The 14,671-nt window shown below is 40.6% G+C and overlaps 1 protein-coding gene across 2 annotated transcripts in view; it reads left to right on the top strand.

Annotated features, from left to right (window-relative positions):
- Window positions 1-14,671, top strand: part of RECK (reversion inducing cysteine rich protein with kazal motifs) — a 95,738-nt gene that overhangs the window by 67,295 nt on the left and 13,772 nt on the right. For both annotated transcript variants that reach the window (XM_041764079.1, XM_041764078.1), the window contains exons 17-20: window positions 9,896-10,088; window positions 11,198-11,408; window positions 12,956-13,029; window positions 13,850-14,005. In XM_041764079.1, the coding sequence (XP_041620013.1) occupies window positions 9,896-10,088; window positions 11,198-11,408; window positions 12,956-13,029; window positions 13,850-14,005 (634 nt within the window). The remainder of the gene's footprint in view (window positions 1-9,895; window positions 10,089-11,197; window positions 11,409-12,955; window positions 13,030-13,849; window positions 14,006-14,671) is intronic.

The following is a 14,671-nucleotide window of genomic DNA, read 5'->3' as shown; positions in this document are numbered from 1 at the left end:
TTTTTCAAGATTGTTTTGGCTATTCAGGGTCTTTTGTGGTTCCATAAACATTTTGGGATTGTTTGTTCTAGTTCTGTGAAAAATAGGGATTACATTAAATATGTTGATTGCGGGCAGCCCCAGTGGCACAGCGGTTTAGCACCACCTGCAGCCCAGGGCATGATCCTGGAGACCCTGGATCGAGTCCCACGTCAGGCTCTCTGCATGGTGCCTGCTTCTCCCTCTACCTGTGTCTCTGCCTCTCTCTCTCTCTCTCTGTGTGTCTCTATGAATAAATAAATAAAGTCTTTAAAAAAATAAATAAATATGCTGATTGCTTTGGTTAATATAGACATTTTAACAGTATTTGTTCTTCCAATCCATGAGCATGGAATGTCTTTCCATTTCTTTGTGTAATCTGTTATCTTCTGTTTGTTTCATCATTATTTTCTAGTTTTCAGTGTATAGGTCTTTCACCTCTTTGGTTAGGTTTATTCTTAAGCATCTTATTATTTTTTGGTGCAACTGTAAATGGGATTGCTTTCTTAATTCTCTTTCTGCTACTTTATTGTTGGTATATAGAAATGCAACAGATTTCTGTAAATTGATTTTATATCCTGTGACTTTACTGAATTGTTGGTGGAGTCTTTCTGGTCTTCTACCTATAGTATCATGTCATCTGCAAATAATGAAAATTTTACTTCTTCCTTACTGATTTGGATGCCTTTTATTTCTTTTTGTTGTCTGCTGTAGCTAAGACTTCCAGTATTGTGTTGAATAAAAGTGATTAGAGTGGTCATCCTTGTCTTATTCCTGACCTTAGGGGAAAGGCTCTCCATTTTTCTCCATGGAGGATGATGTTAGCTGTGAGTTTTTCATATATGGCCAGTACTATGTTGAGGTATGTTCCCTCTAAACTTACTCTGTTGAGGGTTTTTATCATGAATGGATGTTGTACTTTGTCAAATGCTTTTTCTGCATCCATTGAAATGATCATATGGTTCTTATCCTTTCTCTTAATGATATGAGGTATCACGATTGATTTGCAAATATTGAACCACTCTTACAACTCAGGAATAAATCCCACTTAATCATGGTGTGTGATTTTTTTTAGCGTGTTGTTAGATTTGGTTTGCTGGTATTTTGTTGAGGATTTTTGTGTCTGTGTTCATCACCGACACTGACCTGTAGTTCTCTTTTTGTGGTGTCTTTATCTGGTTTTGGTATCAGGGTAGCTGGCCTCATAGAATGAATTTGGAAGTTTTCCTTCCTTTTCTATTTTTTGGGGATAGTTTGAGAAGAACAGGTATTAACTCCTCTTTAAAAATGTTTGGCAGAATTTGCCTATGAAGCCATCTGGCCATGGACTTTTGTTTGTTAGGAGTTTTTAAGTTACTAATTCAGTTTCTTTGCAGTCTGTTCAAATTTTCTATCTCTTCCTATTTCAGTTTTGCTGTATATTTCTAAGAATTTATCCATTTCTTCTAGGTTGTCCAATCTGTTGGCATATGATTTTTTATAATATTCTCTTATAATTATTTGCATTTCTGTGGTGTTTATTGTTATTTCTCCTCTCTCATTTGTGATTTTATTTATTTGGGTCCTTTCCCTTTTTTCTTGATAAATCTAGTTAGAGGTTTATCAATTTTATTGAATTTTTTTTTTTTTTTCCTAGCTCCTGGTTTCATTGATCTATTGGTTTTTGGTTTGGGGGTTTTTTTAGTTTCTATATAATTTGTTTCTGCTCTAATCCTTATTATTTCCTTCCTTCTGCTGATTTAGGTTTTGTTTCTTCTTTTTCTAGCTCCTTTGGGTATAAGATTAGGCTGTTTAGGAGATCCCTGGGTGGCTCAGTGGTTTAGAGCCTGCCTTCGGCCCAGGGCTTGGTCCTGGAGTCCTGGGATCGAGTCCTACATCAGGCTCCCTGCGTGGAGCCTGCTTCTCCCTCTGCCTGTGTCTCTGCCCCCCCCCCCTCTTTCTCTGCGTCTCATGAATAAATAAAGAAAATTTAAAAAAAAAAAGATTAGGCTGTTTATTTGAGATTATTCATGCTTCTTGAGGTAGGCCTGTAATGCTATGAACTTCACTCTTAGAACTGCTTTCGCTGCATCCCAAAGTTTTTAGACTACTGTGTTTTAATTTTCATTTGTTTTCATGTACTTTTTAATTTTTTCTTTTATTTCCTGATTGACCCATTCATTGTTTAGTAGCATGTTATTTAACTTCCATGCATTTGTGATCCTTCCAGATTTTTTCTTGTGGTTGACTTCTAGTTTTCATAGCACTGGGTCAGAAGAGATGTATGGTATGACTTCAGTCTTCTTAAATTTGTTGAAGCTTGCTTTGTGGCCTAATATGTGACCTATTCTGGAGACTGTTCCATCTGCACTTGAAAAGAATGTAGGCTACTATTTTTTGATGGAACGTTCTCAATATATTTGTTAAATTCATCTAGTAAAGTATGTCATCAAAGCCACTGTTTCCTTGTTGATTTTCTGTTTAGCTGATCTGTCCATTGATATAAGTGGGTTGTTAAAGTCTTTACTTTGTATTATTGTCAATTAGTTCCTATATGTTTGTTATTAACTATTATATGTATTTGGGTGCTCCAAGTTGGGTGCATAAATATTTATAATTGTTATATCTTCTTGTTGGATTTACCCTTTATGATTATATAGTGTCCTTCTTTGTCTCTTGTTACAGTCTTTGCTTTAAAGTCTATTTTGTCCAATATAAGTATTGTTACTCCGGCTTTCTTTTGACTACATTTGCATGATAAATGTTTCTCTATCCCCTTGCTTTGAATCTGCAGGTGTCTTTAGGTCTAAAATGAGTCTCTTGTAGGCAGTATATAGATGAGTCCTATTTTTTTATCCATTCTATCAGCCTATGTCTTTTAATTGGAGCATTTAGTTCATTTACATCCAAAGTAATTATGGATAGATATATAATTATTGCCATTTTATTGCTTGTTTTATGGTACTTTCTGAAGATTTCCCTGATCCTTTCTTGTCTTTCTCTCTTGTGTGGTTTACTGGTTTTCTTTAATGATGTATTTGGATTCCTTTCTCTTTATTATTTGCATATTTATTGGTGGTTTTTGAATTGTGGTTACCATTAGGTTTGTATATGATATCATCTGCATATAGCAGCCTATATTAAGTTGATGGTCATTTAAGTTTGAACTCATTCTTTACTCCTCTCCTCCCCACATTTTAGGTATATGGTGTCATATTTTACATCATTTTGTTTTGTGAGGTTTTTTTTACTGATTTTTTTTTTTTTACAGAAATACTCATTTTTACTGCTTTTGTGTTTCCTACCTTTATACTGTCATTTTTGGGGATGCCTGAGTGGCTCAGTGGTTGAGGATCTGCCTTCGGCTCTGGGCATGATCCCAGGATTTGAGATCGAGTCCCACATCGGCCTCCTTGCAGGGAGCCTGCTTCTCCTTCTGCCTGTGTCTCTGCCTCTCTTTCTCTGTGTCTCTCATGAATAAATAAATAAAATCTCAAAAAAAATTTATACTATCATTTTTGGTCTTTATACTCAAAGAATACCATTTTTTTTTTAATTTTAATTTTTTTTTATTTATTTATGATAGTCACAGAGAGAGAGAGAGAGGCAGAGACACAGGCAGAGGGAGAAGCAGGCTCCATGCACCGGGAGCCTGATGTGGGATTCGATCCCGGGTCTCCAGGATCGCGCCCTGGGCCAAAGGCAGGCGCCAAACCGCTGCGCCACCCAGGGATCCCAAGAATACCATTTAATATTTCTTGCAGGGCTGGTGTAGTGATCATGAACTCCTTTAGATTTTGTTTATCTGGGAAACTCTTTACCTCTCCTTCTATTCTGAATGATAGCCCTGCTGGATAGAGTATTCTTGTTTGCCGATTTTTCCCATTTGGCACTTTGCATATGTCATGCCATTCCTTTCTGGCTTAGAAAGTTTCTACTGAAAAATCCACTGATAGCCTTATGAGGTTTCCTTTGTATGTAACAGTCTTCTTTTGTCTTGTAGCTTTTAATATTTTTTTCTTTATCACTGTTTTGCCATTTTAATTACAGTATGTCTTGGTGTGGATCTGCTTTTATTGATTTTGTTGTGAGTTCTCTGTGCATCCTGGATCTGGGTATCTGTTTCCCTCCCCAGATTAGAGAAATTTTCAGCTATTATTTCTTTGAATAAATTCTCTGACTCCTTTTTCTCTCTTCTTCTGGGACTCCTATAATATGAATGTTAATAAGTTTGATGGAGTCACTGAGTTCCCTAAGTCTGTTCTCATTTTGCATAATTCTTTTTTTCTCTCTTTTGTTTAGGTTGATTACTTTCCATTACTCTGTCTTCTAGGTATTTAATTCATTCCTCTGCTTCTTCCAGCCTGCTGTTCATTCCATCAAGTGGGTTCTTCATTTAGTTTACTGAGCCATTTATCTGGGCCATGTTATTCCTTATCTCCATGTTAAGGGTCTCACTGATGTCCTCCACTATTTTCTCAAGTTCAATTAGTATCCATATGATCATTGCTTTAAAGTCTTCATTAGCATGTTACTTATATCTGTTTTGCTTAGATCTCCTGCCATGGCCTTGTCCTCTTCTTTCATTTGGGACAGATTTCTCTGTCTTCTCATTTTGTCTAAGTTATTGTGTAGTAGGAAAGTCAACTACATCTCCTCTTCTTGAGAGTAATGGCTTTATGAACAAGTCCTGTAGTGCCCTGCAGCATAGTGTATACCCTATTCCCCAGGGCCTGGTGCTTCTGAGAATGTCTCTAATGTGTGCTACATGTGTTCTGCTGTTGAATCCTGGCCACTTTATCCTTCAGGCCAGTCATCTGCAGAGGACCCTTGCCTGTTGTGGGCAGTGTTTGGTCCTGGCCTGAATATGGGGCATTTTAACTTGGTATGCTCTGGTCTGTTTGTGAAATGAGACCTGTCGCTACTGCTACTAGAACCAAGGCTGTGCAAAACTTCCACATGGGGAGATGCAGTGTGAGCAGGGGTTTGAACTAGTCTTCTGGGGGAGGGGACCTGCCACACTGGGACTCAGGCAAGTGTGACTGTAAGGGGGCAGTTCTACTGAAACATGATGGGGTGGGACTTGGTGTAAGCAAGTAGCAAATATTGGTGCTACACTGGTTCCCAAAGCTGACCCTGTACTTATGCGAGGCAGAGCAGAAACATGGCACCTGCCAGCTCCTTTTTTCCCTGGAGGGATCTCTATGTGAATGCTATCTCTCTGTGACACATACTGAGATGAATGAATAACCTCCCTACTGTGTGCCCCAGGTACTCTTCAGATTGCTGTTTCCACAATATGTCTGCAAGCTATTTTCCCTGCCTTTTCTTCAAGAACAACTTCAATGTCCTCTGAGCTCTCCCAGAGCCAAGCACGCTGACCTTTAAAATTCCAGGCTTTGGGCAGCCCCAGTGGCGCAGCGGTTTGGCGCCGCCTGCAGCCCAGGGCGTGATCCTGGAGACCCTGGATCGAGTCCCACATCAGGCTCTCTGCATGGTGCCTGCTTCTCCCTCTGCCTGTGTCTCTGCCTCTCTCTCTCTCTCTGCGTCTCTATGAATAAATAAATAAATAAAAATCTAAAAAAAATTAAAAATAAAAAATAAAATAAAATAAAATTCCAGGCTTTAAGCCCCACTGGTGGAAGAACTCACAAAATTTGGTCCCTCTTGCCTTCCAATTCAATTGCTCTGGGGATTTGTTTCCTCCATGCACTCCCCTGTGTACTAGTTTGTCTCTCACCTTTCTCCACAACTGTGACTGCCTCCCCACCACAAGGGGCCACAATCCATTTCTCTCCCAAGCCATGTCTCTGGACTTCTACCATCTTCTCTACCTTTAGTTGTGGAGTTTGTTCTGCTAGTCTTCAGATTGATTTCTAGAGTATTTAGGATGGTTTGATAGTTAACTAATATATTTGTGGGAGGAGGTGAACCTAGGGTCCTCCTACTCTACCACAATCTTCCCCAATAGCTCCTTATCTTTTTCAACTGGAGATCAGCACTTACTAAGCATCTATTATATACAACCCAGTGAAATACAAAGATGAGTTAAGAAGACCTCTGCCCTAAAGAGTTAGGAGTCTACAGGGAAAGAGCCATGTAAAGCTGTTTGGTAACATACTATCTATGATTGGGGGCCCAGAAGTGGAGTTGATGCAGCCTGGTGGAGTTCTAGGAAAGCCTCTAGAGGATGTGATACTCAACTAAAAAGATGAGGAGGAAATTGCTAGCAAGATTGACAGTGGAGGAAAGGTGGTGTTGGTGAAAGTAGAAAGAACAACAGGAGCAAAGATCTTGGCTGCTAGAAATGAGGAAATAACATGGTATCTCCCAGGAGCTATAGCATTTCTATAAGACCAAAACGGAAAGTGTGAGGCACAGAATGGTAGCAAATAATATGAGAGAAATGGATGTATTCTCAGTATTAGCTATTTATACCTGATAGTAATGGATATTTTCTTCTACTTATCTGTCTCTATTTTAGGGACTGGACATGAGAAATCTCTGGAAATGCAACTTCAGTTTTATATGAAGTTATTCGTTTAGGGGCTTCTTTCTCTGCAGTTTCCTCATGAACTGAGAGTACAGTTGACATAGACTTAATGATGGATTTCTGTATGCAGTAGCCATAGGGCAGGAGTCCTGCAGATTCATTTAGGATTCTAGAACAGAAGTTTTACTAGCCTTCTCGGAGACCTGAACAGGATACATCCTCTCCTTGTGAAGGATGTTGTAGAAAAAAAGCAATTGGTTCTCCATCCTGAAAACCCTGATGCAGTACAAAGCAAGGGGAAGATTGTCACACATTAAAAGAAATGGCAAAGAGAACTGATCACCCATCTGGCAAAGTTTATACCTTGAAAAAACCCCATAAAGTTCCTATGGAAAGAAGACAGCATACTGGGAATAAGAAATAAGCTGATAGGGTAATACGGTGTGTTGAAAGGTAACTTGAGGGTTGTTTTGGTATTTGTTTGTTCATTTGTTTTCTCTATTAGCTAACCCTTCTGAATAAGGTTGTTTCACTCTTATAACAATAAAATCTTAAAGTGGGAAGGTCTTGCTGGGTATAATATAAAACCAATATAAAAAGAAAAGATTGAAAATCACATGAAAATGAAAACTTTCTGCATGGTAACAAATGACAAACTAGAAAGAATATCACAGAGCGAGGGCTGATGTCCTTACAATATAAAGAGTCCCTACAAATCAACATGAAAAAGATCAGCAGCCTAACTTAAAAATGGGCAAAAATAAAAAACCTAATAGAAAAATGAACCAAAGATATAGACATAGAAAAGCACAAATAGTTTTTAAACATTTAAAAAGAAGCTTTTATTAGAGTAACTCTAACTAGTATATACAAACACAAAAATATCAGTACTTTAATATAAGTTCAAATATAATCCATTTGTGTGTTCAGCAGGTGGTTTTCCACATAGTGATTCAGAAACTTAAGATCTCTCCGTCTCTTGACTCCCAGCTTCTGCAGACCCATAGTCCTCCATACCTTTTCCATCTGGTCAGCTGATAAGAGAAGGAAGATGGAGAAGATTGCTCTTGAGAAGTTTTTATAGGCCAGGTTTAAAAGTGACATTCAGGGTGCCTCAGTGGCTCAGTCAGTTAAGCGTCTGCCTTCGCCTCAGGTCATGATCCCAGGGTGCTGGGATCGAGTCCTGAATTAGGTTCCCTGCTCTGTGGGAGCCTGCTTCTCCCTCTGTCTCTACCTCCCTCTCTCTCTCTGTCTCTCATGAATAAATATATAAATTTTTAAGAAAGGGGCACCTCGGTGGCTCAGCAGTTGAGTGTCTGCCTTCGACTCAGGGTGTGACCCTGGAGTTCCAGGATCGAGTCCCATGTCAGGCTCTCTGCAAGTAGTCTGCTTCTCCCTCTGCCTGTGTCTCTGCCTCTCTTTCTCTGTGTCTCTCATGAATAAATAAATAAAATCTTTTTTAAAATAAATAAAATTTAAAAATAAATTTTTAAGAAAAATAAATAAAACTGACATTCACCTCTACTTCCAGCCATATTCCCCTATGTAGAACTCAATAATTTGGCCACAACTACTGCCAGGAAACCTGGGAAATATAATCTAGATATGTGCCCAGGAAGAAAATTAAATGAATTTGGTGAACATCCAGCCAGTGTACCACAATGCTTCACCTATCTCATATTAAGAAAAATGAAAATTAAATTAAAACTACAATTATACACCATTTTCCATCTACCAGATTGACAAAGATAAAAAAACTGACAACATATGTAACTGACAACAACAATGTAAGGAAACAGGCACTTCCACTCCCACCCAAGGGGGGGAAGGGAGGGTTGGTACATTCTCTCTGGAGGGCAACCTGGCCAAGCCTATGAAAATTTTGAATGGACATACTCTTGACTCAGCATATATAAATGTTTATACTTACATAAAGGATCTCTGGAAGACTAAACAAGAAATTGATAATAGTGGCTGTCTCTGGGAAAGGGTTAGGGTGGCTGGGATGTAAGAGAAAGAGATAGACTTATTTTCCATTATACACGGTTTTGTATCTTTTCAGTTTCACCATGGGCTTGTGTTATCTGCTCAAAACATAATTGTTTAAAAAATACAAAGTTGTATTCATTCATCAAATATCTCCTGATGTACCAGCCATCTTTCTAAACACTAGGACACAATAAGTAAGACAAAATTCCTGCCCTAATCATGTTTAATTTAGCTCCTTGGATTCTCAACTTTCCAATGGATCTTACTTCTCTGTACTCAGAATTGATAGTTTTTACTTCCAAAATTACCAAATGTCTCCTGATATCCTTGATTTTCATCCCTCCATGTTAATGGATAGTAAGCTCTAAATATTCTTTTCCATTATTTCTTTTCAAATGTCTTCAATTTCCAAAAAACCATAACCATATGCATTCTAACTTAAATCTTGTCAGAAAAGGTGGCCATAGGTAGTACTGATGGTGGTGGTGGTCATTTCAGAGCAGGAGGCTTATCCCTAAAAAGAGAAGTAATTTCCTTTGAAATTAAAATAATGCTAGTGGCTAAATTCTTCTGCTTTTATTTTATAGACCAAACATTTGTGTATTCTGTTATTTCAAATGCCCAGTGAAAGCTAAAGATTTTAATAGGTCTTCTTACAGAAAGTTATAAATGGCCAATATAGAAATGAAAGAACAGAAAAGTCTAAAGAAGAGCTATCATATCCAGCCCCTCTGAAGAAGTTCAGAAATTGAGAATAAAGCAAGGCCCTGATGTGACTAGGAAAACCCAGCTACAGGGGTGGCATTCTCTCTGTGAATTGCAGCCAGCCGGTGGCAGGTCCTCCGTCCATAAACACAGAAGCTTGAATTTCTCAGCACATACTAAGAAGCCTTCTCTTAAGACAGACTCATATTAGCCAAGCTGAAAATGAAACCCAGAAAATGCTTCATTTATTATTGACTAAAAGGCCTCTAGCATCAAACCCCAACCCACCTGATGGCCTCATATCATGCCACTTTTATCCCCATGACCTTGGTTCCTGCCCTCAGGGTCACTTCCCCTTTCCTCTAGCACTGTCCCTAGCATCATACCTTTGCTCATGCTGCTCTGTCAGCCTGGCAGGCCTATGCAGTCCTCCTTATGCTCCAGGTGGCAGCCAGGACACCGCTTCCTCCTGTTGCTCCCTCCAGGCTCCCAAATCAGAATGACTCATTCCCAAGAGATTTTGTGTGTAACTTACTAGGTCACTTCGTATGCGTGCTTGACTCTCCCCCTTACGTAAGTTCTTGGGGATAGGGACTGTTTCTGATTTCCCTCTTGATTTTTCCTCAGCCTTTTGTGCCTTGTCAGTGCCTTACTGGCCCCATCATTGCCCCTCCCAGCATTGGCTAATGGTGTCACACTTGTGTTTTTCAGATGCATACCCAAACCACAAGTCTGCCTGACGACTTTTGATAAATTTGGATGTAACCAATATGAGTGTTTGCCAAGACAGCTCACCTGTGACCAGGTTCGCGATCCTGTCTGTGACACAAACCACATGGAGCACAGCAATCTCTGCACTTTGTACCAGAGGGGGCAAAGCCTCTTATACAAAGGCCCTTGCCAGGTACAGTTGTTTGGCTGACATAACTCAAGCACACTGAGCCTAAAATCAGTTTCTGATCTTAGATGGGTGAGGCAGCAGTAATACCACTTGGGAGTCTTTGTGAATTCTATCAAATCTAAAGAACTAAAATGAGCCATCCCAAGACTGGTTTTTTCTCCAAACTCTGGAGGGCCTTCTTGCTAGTGCTTATACTTCTGTACATCTAGTGGACAAGCAAGAATCAAGTGGCTTCCTGCCGACCACCATTAGGAAGAGAATACGAAGTTACACACCCCTAGTACGCATCAGTAACGTTTTCACTTCCCCTTCTGTGGTCATCATTAGAAAACAGCCTGGGAAGAATGCAAGTTAAAAACACCAAGAAAACAGTCCCTTCCCACTCTTTCCACTGAAGTCCCACTCATACTACTGAAGAGTAAGTGAAAATTTCTCCAAGACTTAGTCTTTTTACATCAATTTATCTCTCAACCTTTTACATGTATCACTGCATGGCATCCCCTGCCTGTAGCCAACCAACACCTGACATGATTGCTTCTCATATCCTGGTCTTCACCAGCAAGAAAATTGTTTCAGCTTGTCTCCTTAGGTTTGTTTTCCCTCAGAGCTGGTGTTCCAAGTACACTGATACCATCTACCCTGAATTCCCAGTCTTTTCTTCCTATTTGTTCCCTCTCACTGACTACAAGCTTTGTCTTACTTGTCCTAACCTACCTGATGGGGCCAGAGTCTCTGCCCCACTGATCTCTCCACTCTTCCCTCTGCCTATCCCATACTCAGCATGAAATGATTAGGCTTCTGAATTTTCATGAAGATTGATCTTGTTTTCTTCAAACAGGTATTTCTGTAATGATAGAAGTCTGGGGTGAAGGGGGGCAGTATCTCATATCCGTTCACAAGGAATAAGCACCCAAGTCACAGAGAGTCTCAGAGTCATCATTTCAATTCATCTCAAGACAGCCCTATTGACCCCACCCCCAACCTGAAGTTTAGGAGCTTAACTAAGAGGGTCCTGGAATTTTATACCTGTGTCTTTTTCCTTTCTATTCTGTACTCTTGGTTAGAAAAAATGTACCATAGAGGTTTACAGGCTAAATGTGCTTTGTTGTCAGCCCTTCTGCAGAGCCACAGAGCCCATCTGTGGGCACAATGGGGAAACCTATAGTAGCGTGTGTGCTGCATACTCAGATCGTGTAGCAGTCGATTACTACGGGCCCTGCCAGGCCGTCGGGGTCCTCTCAGAGTACGGTTCTGTAGCCGAGTGTGCTGCTGTGAAGTGTCCTTCACTCTCTGTGACTGAGTGCAAACCCATCATCCCACCAGGTAGGTGGCAGGATTTGGAGTGGGGCAAGGGTGGGACTGGGGAGACCTGCTTATACACCTCCAGAGAGTAGGTCACTCAGAACTGAGGGTTGACCTATTTACTTAAGTTTTTCAGAAAGTTTGGCTTGGGGCGCCTGGGTGGCTCCATTGGGTAATCAATCCTTCTCTTGATTTCGGCTCAGATCATGATCACGAGGTCATGGGATCCAGCCCTGAGTGGAGCTCCATGCTGAGTACAGAGCCAGTTTGAGATTCTCTCTGTCCTCCTCCCTCTGCCCCTTCCCCCACCCCTGCTCTCCTTTTCTCTTTCTAAATAAATAAATAAAATCCTAAAGAAAAAAAGTGTTAGCTTTACCTGATGCTGATTAGATGTATTACTTTGGGTCTACTTTAAAATGCTGTAGTTTACCTTAGACATCACATCTTATCCATTGGATTTAAAACAAATAGCAAGGGTGCATGGCTGGCTCAGTCAAAAGAGCATGTAACTCTTGATCTCAGGTTTGTGAGTCTGAGCCCCATGTTGGGTGTAGAGATTACTTAAAAATAAATAAACATAAATAAATACAAACAATATATGGCAAACTTTTTTCAGGCCAATTCCCAGCAAACACCAATATATAAACAGATAAGGTACTATTTCATTCAAATGCAAAAATTTTATTCATTATAAAGTTAATGAACAAAGAACTAGTAGTTAATGAATAAAGAATAAGTAATTAAAGAATGAATAATTGAAATACTTTTGATGAACACAAACATTTGAAATTCAGAGAAACATAAGATAGTGGTCTTAGATTGGCCTTAGCATCTAGTTGCATATAATCAAAAAAGTCTTATTTCATAGACTGTTGTAAATAGCAAGTTTTCTTAGGCTACTTGCTTCATAGTGCTGTACTTTTCAGTTAAACAGAGGTAACAGAAAAGACTTTATCCTGCATGGAACAGGTTAATCTGGAGTCTAACAAGTTCATTCCTCCACCCCTGGATTCATCAAATGTTTCTTGAGCTTCTGCCGTATGCTAGAGACTCTTCTAGGCATGGGGGCACAGCAGTGAGAAAAAAAAAAAAAAAAGCCTCTTTCCTCCTGGAGACTATGTTCTGCTATTTTGTTATTGTTTTTTAACAGCTTAAAATAATTTTTAAAATTAAATTTGAATCAAACACTCATGGGATCCCTAGAACATCTGCTCTCTTGTTCTGCAGACAGGAAATCAACGGCCCAGGAAAGCACTTGCACAGGATCACAGTCGGTTTTGAGACAGGACAGGGTCCAGGCCCCACACTTCTTGAAAGGCCAGTTCTCTCTGCTGTCTTAGGCCACCGAACCTCCCCCTGAGAAGTAATAAAGGATGTGGAGGAAGGATTTGAATAAATGTATAGATAATAAGATCCAGGTTGGTCGGGGAATATATCTAAAAGTACAGTCATCAGAGAGGACAGCTACAACTCACCTCACACAAAATGAAGGGTTGGTTATTTCAGCTAATATTTTAAATTCTCATTTTCTAATTCTGAACACATATAAAATGGTTTCTATTATACAGGTGCTTGTTGCCCATTATGTGCTGGAATGTTAAGAGTTTTATTTGACAAAGAAAAACTGGATACTATTGCTAAGGTAAATTGCTTTATGTGCCAGGTACTGTTGAAACCTTATTGATAAACCTCTCCTTAATCTGCAGAGTAGAATGTGTTGTCCCATTTATAGAGGAAGAAAGTAATTCACAGAAAAGCGACTTGTCCAACCCTGTATAGCTCATACGTAGGAGAACTAGGGTTTGAGCTCAGGCTGTCTGGCACCCAATGCTGTGCTCCTTTCCTCTACACCTTGGCTGTTTGGTAACTTTGCTCTGCACAACACCACCTGAGCCTACCTTAGACAAGGTCCCCTGCTTGCATAGTATATAGAGTGAGGGCTGGAGGCAGAACCAAGCAGCCAGAGGCTGGTAGATGCCCAGATGATTTCAATGCTGCCTGCCCTCACCTCACAGTCCCCATTCTTCCTGGGGGGTGCTTCCAGAGCCTGTCACCTTCCTGTGGTGACTTTGCCCTTACCCTTTTCTGTACCGTCACTTCTCCACTTCTGTGGAGACAGGGCTCCAGCCAACACTTGCCACTACCTAGAAAGTTATCCCCATTTACATTGAAACACCTGTGTTTTTCTGGGAAGACTTTAATTATTTCCCTGTGGCTCCCAGCTCAGAACAGTCCCTTAAAAGGGGCTGGGGGTCTTCTGATGAGAGTGTTTATCTTGGCTACAAAGCTCAGCAGTCAGACAAAAGCCCTTGGGAATGGACCCGAGAGATTTAGAATTCAGCCAGCAGGGCCTCTTTTGGGGCCCCACACTTAGGGGTTCTAATAGACAAGGTAGCAAGGCAGCCTAGGCAGTAATAAGAAATTCCTCTTTTATTCAAGTAACAGAAAGGTTTTCTTTCCAGGTAACAAACAAAAAGCCAATTACAGTTCTGGAAATACTTCAGAAAATCCGCATGCACGTATCTGTCCCACAGTGTGACGTATTTGGATACTTCAGTATTGAATCTGAAATTGTAATCCTGATCATTCCTGTTGATCATTATCCAAAAGCTTTGCAGGTGGGGCTCAGCATGCCTTGTGCAACCTTCTTGTCACTTTCACGTTTGGAGGACTTAGGAGTGGGGAGGAAATGGAAGCATTTGGAAAGTTAAGGAGGGCAGGAGGGAGAAAATCCAGGCAGCCTCTGGAGAACAGAACTATACTGGGGGATCACTGTCTAGGTGGTTGAGGCCAGGCACACATCTGACAGCAGAATGGGTGGCAGAGCAGAGAGACTGAGAGGTGGCTCAGAGAATGTAGACATGGAAGGCATCTGCTTAGGTACAGATGAGGTGGCTGAGGCCTAGGGAGGGAAGGGGCTGATATAGGTCATGCAGCAGATACCTGACTCATGAGGGCTATGCTCCTACGGGAGGAGAAGCCCACCGGGACTGGTCTCATGTACCCCATTTTTCTTCCTCATATTCTAGAGGTGAGCCTCACTCCTGTGGGTCCAGGTGTCAGCATTAGAACAGTGGGGGCTCAAGTGAAGGGGGTGAATATAAGCGGTTTGTAAGTTGCCGCAGTCTGGAAGCTCGGTAAAGCCTCATTGCTTTCCTCTGGGATGAGTAAGGAGGCACCAAAAGCTCATTGACTGGGACTATGGTTAATGCAGCTGTGACTGTGAAGGTAATTCTGTCTAACTGTGGATAAGGGGTAAGGGCAGTGGCGCTGTGCCTCATTCC

This window comes from Vulpes lagopus, chromosome 7, assembly GCF_018345385.1.
Source record: "Vulpes lagopus strain Blue_001 chromosome 7, ASM1834538v1, whole genome shotgun sequence".
In the NCBI taxonomy this organism is placed as follows: Eukaryota; Metazoa; Chordata; class Mammalia; order Carnivora; family Canidae; genus Vulpes; species Vulpes lagopus.
This window is presented reverse-complemented; position numbering and strand designations above follow the sequence as displayed.